Here is an 8,299-nt window from a genome sequence, read left to right as displayed (position 1 = left end):
GCCTGAACTACAGGCATAATTATATTATTCATTGAACAATAATAAACTCCTTGCGCAGTCTCAGAATAAACCAAAATATGTTGCTGAATGCACCATAAAAAACTCCTATATTCTCTATGAAACAGGATCGTGCTTTGTAAAACTAATTTATCCATAGAGGTTCAGTATGACGAAATCCCATAAACATCCTACAAAGGTTGAAACAAACATTTCTGTTGAAGGATGATTATTAATGATTAAAAAAAAATGTTTCTTCTTTAAAGCTCATTGTTTTGTTTTTTTAAAATCTGTTGTACGTATATATATGTGTGCGTACAGTATATTTAAAAAAACAGACACACGAAAACGTCTTTTAAATCTTGTTTATTTACCTCAAAATATGTGTACCTTAGCACCTCAGATTTATGATTTCAGCATTTTTTTCAAGTGTAATTTTTAAATTACAAACAGTAGGCACAGCAGAAATACTTAAAACTGCTCCCTTAAAAAACAAAGGCAAGTCAAAAACCTGATTTTTTTTTTTTGAAGAGTAACTTCAACTTTTTGGTATCCTGATACAAAATTCAAGTAGTTTTATGCAAGAGCAGAGAATCTGGTTTCTGAGGTTACTTGTAGACTTTTCTCAAAATGAAGAAGCCTGGAGCTTGTGCAAAAAGTTTATTTTTAGAAAAGCTCAGTCCAATCAAAGGACACATGGTAAGCAAAGACACTTTCAAGTCAAGATTTTTCTTTTCTTTTAAGGCACTTTAGAGTCTGTGAATAAACCAGACACAATTTTTGGCCCAGAGCTTTGCCTTTATCTATAGTGAACTTAATCCTAAGAACAATATGCATAATTATCCAATTTGTTCTTTTTTTAAAAAAAAATGAAGACATGCAGCTTGATATTTAGACAGTTACCAAATGGAAAACCCATATTAAAACTTTTGAGTGTCCACATCAAGGACTTTCCACTCCTTTAAAACAGAAAGAGAGGTAAATTATTTTATTTTATTTTACTTGTATTTCAAGGCTCAAAGCAGATGTTTACAAGTATTTGGCTGTCTGTTTTTCTCAATATCTTTACCCAAAGTAAAGCAGCTGTCTAGAAGAAGCTTCTTATGTCACTGTCTTCTGGGAAAAGAATTATAAATAAAAGTTTGTTGTAGTTTGTCTCTGAATGGCAATAATAATGGGAAATAAACTTAGGGATCAATAAATGATACTGCAATATATCTTGTTCCTTTCAAAATTGGAAGTCCTTCATGTAAATGAGTAAGTCTTCCTGGATGCATGAAACTCCATCCTTTTCTAGGTGATTCAATTGAGCAGTTGTATCTCAGAAATTTACATCCACCTCCCTATAAGAAATAAGTCAGAAATAACATCTTAAATCGAAGTCTCTAAGTAACCTCCCATTTGGACTACTGAAACGCGCTCTACATGGGGCTGCCCTTGAAACACATTCAGAAGCTTCAGCTGGTACAAAATGTGGCTGCCTGGGTAGTAAATGGTGTTGGCTACTCGGCACACGTAACACCTCTGCTTTGGGAGCTACATTGGTTGCCGGTGTGTTTCCAGGTGCAATTCAATTCATTTAAACTCACCTTTAAAGCCCTTCATGGCTTGGGACTGGGTTACCTGAGGGACGGTCTTTTCCCAGTTAGTTCGGCCCATCCAATCCAGTTCAGCAGGAAGGGCATGTTCCGGGTCCCATTAGCCAAGGAATGTCAGCTGGCAGGGACAAGGAAGCATGCCTTTTCTGCTCTGGCGCCTGCCCTCTGGAACATCCTTCCTCCTGATATTAGGATGGCCCCGACCCTGTTGGCTTTCCGGAAGGCCTTGAAAACCTGGCTTTGTGCCCAAGGGCCCCATTGCATGGTTATATTAACACCATGGCTTTTATTTGAATGAATGAATGAATGAATGAATGAATGAATGAATAAATAAATAAATAAATAAATAAACCCCAAAGAAGTCAATAAAAAAAGGGTCCCCTCCAATGTAAAGTGTTTTGAATGAGACAACAATGATTGACATTACCACTGCATTCTCAGACAAGTATGTTAATTTGGGACAGCTGTAGGTTTGGTTGAAAGATACTATAACTCTCCACAATATTTGCATTTCCCTTGCAAGAAAATGAGATGATATACAGATTTCATCCAGTGTTGTTTTCTAATCTACATACTATCAATCCAGCCTTCCAAAATTAGTGTTTGCCATTCTTTTAGGTTACAACTCTAATCCCCCCTGCTAAATCAGTTGAAACCCAGGTTTGAAAAGAGATTAAGTGCAAGGTAATGGTGTTTGACACATATGCGGGAGACTCTGCAGTTTACATCCAGCATACTGAGTCAGTCATTAACAATCAGCCAATTTATCTCTCAGGAATGTTGTTGTAGGGATAAAATGAGGAGATACCCTCTTTTGATCCCCCAAAGGAAAGCAGTTGTATACCTACTAATGAATGAATAGCTACAGCTGTTCACCTGAGATGTACCACCTGATACTAAGCTAAAGGTGAAAAAGGACTATGAGGGAAGCAGTCCATCTGGCCATAACACTTAGCTTTTGGGGAGGGTTCCCCATTTATTCCTTAAAGTGGCACTTCAAGTAAATTGGGTCCTGTCAACAGTACTGTTTTCATACTGGACACCTTTATCAGCCATACAACTTATTACTTACATCAACACTTAATATAATCACATGGTTGGGCATTCAAGTCTCTGTACTGCAGTATCTATTCTAATGTTTTACAAAAGCCTAGTCCAGAACCAACATTCCTGACTGCAGTTTCTTACCTCAATCTTCCAAGCAGATATCCTAGAGATATTTGTGTATAAATGAGCAAGAAGCTGAAAGAACACTGTTAGTTCCCTGGATGCATCCCAAACTTACTTGGAAATCTTCTCCAACTTTGTTCAGGGCAATGTTGATGGTAAATGTAGATGAGTCATGGTGAGGTCTGAGAGAGCGCTGTCTGTCAGTAGTGTATTTCACAACGAAATTCAACAAGGCATTGCCCTGGACAAGAAAAGGCATAAAGGATTTAAAAAGCATAAGTTGTCATGAGGGGATTAATCAATTGAGCAGTTTCCCCAAGACACTGATGATGTTGGGGTGTAATGATTCCCTCCCTTGGATGATGTGTTCCAGTTTACTTATCTCCTTGACTTGCACTTCCCTACTTCTTTTGTCTTTTTTTTCTAACATGAACACTGCAGGTTGGTATCTGTTATATTATTATTACTACTGAGATTATTGCTATTATTATTTATGAATAATAATAACAGCCTAAACCACAGAGACATTATTATTTAATTTATATATCCATTAAGAACTTCATAATATGTTTAGCTTGTGCTTTAGAGCATGATTAATTTGCCTTTTGCAGAAGAAAATGATGTGTAAATGCAGAGGAGGCATGAGTAGGGCTCAAAATCACTGCAGTCCAATCTAAAATGGCTATTTGTATGCTCATATACTTCCAGTAGCAGAGGGACTGGGCAAAGGGGAACATGCCCAGTGATATCACTCTCTGCATCTAAGGACTCCAAAGCCTCAGAATAATTAAATAGCAAGGCACAAATCAATTTTTATTAAATATCAGCCATAAGTTATTGATGAATTAGCTCAAGCTGTAACATGTGAAAGAGAAGTGTTTAAACTATGCTCTACTAAATTACTTTTTAAAATTTAACTTGCCTTTGTATAGTAGCCAGCAAATACTTTTAGTGTTACAGGTGCTATGAATTCTCGGATAAAATGCAGCCACACTTTTTCCAGGCCAATTTGCTTCATGTGAATGTCATCTGTTGGAACATTTTCATAGCCTCCAGAAATGCGGCTATCCTAAAACAAGACATAATGTGGCATCTTTTATATGAAATGGTTCACATCTTTTATTAGACCAACTATAAATAAAGCAACATGGATCTTTGTAATTATTTTTAACATACTCCAATATCTGGACACAAAATACTGCTTTATCTGGAGTATAGCTCATTTCATACAACCAAATGGCAGTTGCTTTCTATATCAGTTTTATTGTGTAATCTACAGTAGAGGAAGCAAAATGATTTTCCATTCAGCTTGCTGATAGTTATACACTTTTATTGTAAATGATCAAGAGAGTCTGATAGCCAGTATAACAAGCTCAATACATTCAATTCTAAACAAACATTCATAGTTAAACTGTCAACTCCTTAAAGAGTTTTTAGATTATTAATCATCCATTTAGTAAAAATACTAACTTCCTTTATGAAGGAAGTATTTTTTTCTTTATTAACTTTTATGTTATACCCTTGTGTGTTGCTGTAAAAACTTGGTATGAAGTTTATGAAGATATAATCAGAATAGAGTTGAACCCTTATATGATTATACAATAAGTGGCATGGTCTTACAGAGTCAGAATATCTCACATAATACTTTCTACAGAGACTATGAGACCTCCACGATTCCAAAGAGGAGTTCTTCAGCCAGGGATTAAACTTTTTTGTGCTAGTACTAAAATATGTTATGAATGATAATTGTAATATTTATGAACAACTATTAAGCTTACAGTTAAAGACTGCAGCCCACCTTAAAACACAGGACACATGTCTGATCCTCCCCAGTATCACAGACCTCGACAGAAGTTTTCCACTTCCCTTCTGGATTTTGGTTATGGGCTCTAGTAGTGAATCTGCTGGTTATTACTGAGTATGGGAATCCAATGGGATCTCCCCTAATGTCATGCACTATCCACAACCAGCATTAGCTATCACTTAACTTGATTTTACTCATAATCAGCATTATGCATTTTAAAGCTACTATTAAAACTAAAAAAAAGTTTTAAAAGTGTCCATGATTTATGCTTACATGATGTTTTCCACCAGACCACTGGCCAAAGTGTTCCATTTCCTCTACCAGTTCATTGCAGGCTGTTTCAGAAAATATGGGGAACCAAAACACATCTGGGCATGGCTGTACATTAGAAATAAAATGCACATACATTACAATAGATTAGCATTTGTCACTCTATGCATTATTTGACAAGGAAGCCACCCATATTTTCTTCTACATCGCTGAGTAGAACAGAAGGGATTTATGGTTTACAACTATCTACCAGCTCTCCCCTGTAATTAAAAAGTATATGCCATTTCTTGTCTTTTCCTTTGTGGATTTATTCAAATAGTTTTGCACAGATAATACTATGTAATGCACTTGACCAGCTTTATTATTGCTCTTATGTGAAATCTATAATTATCTGAAAGGAGAGACCATTTCAGTGGTGGCTTGGGTCTGCCTGTATGAAGTAGTTTCCTCTCACATGCCCACAAATATGTAGTGTACACCAGTCTTTCTGGCCTTATATTTTGAGCAAAAGAAGTTTTTCTTCTCAAGAATTAAGTCTATGAGACCAGCAGTTCTAATAACCTGAACCAGCCCTTCAGGGTTGGACCACTCTGAGATGTGACCCTGGTGACTCTATATCTGACCTGTGTAAATGTTTGGAAAGAGATGATCTACAACACATGGGATTCCATATGAAACACTGGTCTTTGAAACACTAAAGTCACCGCATCTTTTCCTGGGCTCATGCAACTGCTTTGTACATCTCCACATGCAAGTACAGTTCACTTTTTTCTGCATGCTGTGGAAGAAGGTTTTTTCTATATATACCCCACTCCCAATACTGGTTAAAATGCTTCCAGGATGTGTGGCTTCCACACACACTGCACATTAACTGTTAAGTGTTTGCTGAAGCTACCCTGCCTGAAAGACCTTCAGGGCTCACTGAGCTGTCTCCAGGTGGGTAGCTTCAGCCAGCACTCCTCTGACTGCTGCAGCAGTTGCTTAAGCTGCCTAGCCTGGAAACATATTAGTCTGTGCTGTCCCTGCGTCTTCCTCTACAAGAAAGCACTGCGGGAAAAAGCTGAGAAGGTGCCCTGCAGCACTGCAAAGCAACATAGATGCTTCTTAGAAACAAGGGGGCCATGGAATTTTGCGAAGTAGCTTTGAAGAAGTCCTTTGCTCAATTATTTTGCCAGAGCAAAGCTCCCCTTCAAAGTGTGTCCAGTCCTATTACCAAATTAGAAAACAACACCTCTTACAGTATATAAGTTCTCAGGGTGACCCTTTTCTAGCCTTAGGGTCAAATTGTCTTGTGAGGGTCATATGGTTTGTTAACAGTAATCTGAACAGTAACAGAAATGCGCTTTCTGCTTTACTTTGGAAAGAGAAGGAAGGAAACACATACATCAAATTCCCTAAATTCAGACAAACTATATTTTTGTAACTGTAGCCCAGATCAAATGACAAAATCTTTCCACTTGGTTTCCTTGAAAAACCACAAGACTCTCTGCACTTACAATACAAACTTATATACAAATACAGACTCCCATGTAACATGTAATTCACCTGTGGTTGCATTTCCAACAAACCATACCATACCATGGAATGAAGTGCTGTTCTTGAAGCTTTTTTCCTTCCCAGATCTCACTACTCAAGGACACTTTTCTGCCACTCTCCACTTAGAGACCAAGGCTGGATGGGGCTTGTTATGGGATTTAGAAAGCCAGATTTGGGAGGTAGAGACAGCATTATGAACCAAAGTTTTCCCTAAAGCTATCTACAACTGTGCATTTTTCCCCTTTTCAAAAAGTTTGTTAAGAACCAGAAGAACAGCCACAGAGAAATTGCACAACAATTACTATATAGAAGTATCATGAAGATATGTTGACTCCATATTAAGCATCTAGAATAGCAGAACTTCTAACCATACATTAAAAATCACATTGTAATACTTTCAGTGAGGGGAATTTCTAATTACCTGTTCTACTATACTTTCAGTAAAGATTTTTGAATAGTTGGGGTTTATGTAGGTTTCCTTCCAATCCTGAAAAATGTAGTTTGAAAAAAACAAAGATAAAACATGAATTATTTTTAATGTTTTTCAATGTTTAAAGCATCAGATAATTTTTCACACTGAATATGGATAGTCAGGTATAACACACTCACAAAGGAAGATTTGACACACACATCCCAAGTCTGAAAACAATTTCAATTCCTACTTCAATACATACCACAGGATTTTCAAAGATCTGCCAGAGATCATTGTTGTAGTGAGAAGTATTGTAGTTAGCCATTGATAAAAGTCTCCCAAATTCATGTCTGTTAGTGAGGTACATAAAGATTCCCTATTACCAGGAAATGGGGAAAAAAATTGTTAGTGACTATATTTAATCTTTTTAAAATACTGAAGAAATTATCAGCTACATCCAGACCAAGTTCACTGAAACCAATGAGACCCAAATTGTAATTTAATTTATCAATGTTATTCACAAGATCATTCTACATTCTTCCCTTTGACCAGTGTTTTGATTGTTCAAGACTTGCTATCCAATGTAATTTGACTTTATTATAATAATAATATAATATAATATAATATAATATAATATAATATATAATAAGTTATCCATGTTCCATGATACAATATCACTCTGTATTCTTCCTTTTGATCAGTCTTTTGATTGTTCCAAATCACTGGGCTTGCTATCCAAATGTGTTGTCCCTCAGCCTGTTCTTTAAATCAGCACAATTTATTTGATGGCATTAAATGAGTTAAACTGTAAATTGACTCCCCTTAGGAAGCAAGCAAGCATGGATTCTAACATGTGTACAGGTTATTTAGTTCTCTCTCCCATGTGCAGCATGTATTTGCAATGAAAAACAATAATACTTTGTTGTACCTTTCTGCTACAAAAATACACCACACCACTGTCCAGTTTTATGTTCCATTACTTCTGATGGGGCTGCATTACCATAGAACTGGAGAAACACAGTGGTAACACATGCTTCTGACAGCGGGTGTATTTAAAAGTATGAGACTATGTCTCATGGAAAATGAAAGAAAACTACAAGCGTTCTTTGTTATTGTAGCATAAAAGAGCTTAAATGTATCTCACAGGGCTGCACAAGAAGAAACTTCTTATGGAACAACAGGTTTTCTGGATTCAAAAGTTGGAACAGACAAGACTGATTGGGTAATTTAGCTTCAACATAAACAACAACAACGAATTACACCCAGTTATAACTATGCAAAACCATTAAACTGCATTTTTTTCCTGCTACCTATTTGAATTTTGATTTTGATTTTTTTTTAATATGCCTACATTCAAGTTCATGTTAATTTTAAAATTTAACATCTTGTCACTAACTCTGTGGGCTAAAAATTGGAATTACCCTCATGCAATATGGTGTGGTTTCATATTCATTAACAAAGTGACAAAATTAGCATTTCAAACAGCAGATAAAAGTGATATATATGAAGCTA

The 8,299-nt window shown here is 36.3% G+C and overlaps 1 protein-coding gene across 1 annotated transcript in view; it reads right to left on the bottom strand.

The window, feature by feature from the left end:
- Positions 1-350: 350 nt before the first annotated feature.
- PLOD2 (procollagen-lysine,2-oxoglutarate 5-dioxygenase 2) overlaps positions 351-8,299 on the bottom strand; it is a 43,174-nt gene continuing 35,225 nt past the window's right edge. Inside the window, exons 14-19 of the mRNA XM_063306620.1 lie at positions 7,050-7,163; positions 6,797-6,862; positions 4,843-4,947; positions 3,688-3,834; positions 2,881-3,006; positions 351-1,340 (exon numbers count right to left, since the gene is read on the bottom strand). Coding sequence (XP_063162690.1) covers positions 1,185-1,340; positions 2,881-3,006; positions 3,688-3,834; positions 4,843-4,947; positions 6,797-6,862; positions 7,050-7,163 — 714 coding nt within the window. The 3' untranslated portion in view covers positions 351-1,184. The remainder of the gene's footprint in view (positions 1,341-2,880; positions 3,007-3,687; positions 3,835-4,842; positions 4,948-6,796; positions 6,863-7,049; positions 7,164-8,299) is intronic.

This window comes from Candoia aspera, chromosome 6 (genome assembly GCF_035149785.1).
Source record: "Candoia aspera isolate rCanAsp1 chromosome 6, rCanAsp1.hap2, whole genome shotgun sequence".
In the NCBI taxonomy this organism is placed as follows: domain Eukaryota; kingdom Metazoa; phylum Chordata; class Lepidosauria; order Squamata; family Boidae; genus Candoia; species Candoia aspera.
The sequence above is the reverse complement of the archived record's forward strand: the minus strand, read 5'-3'. Positions and strand labels throughout refer to the sequence as shown.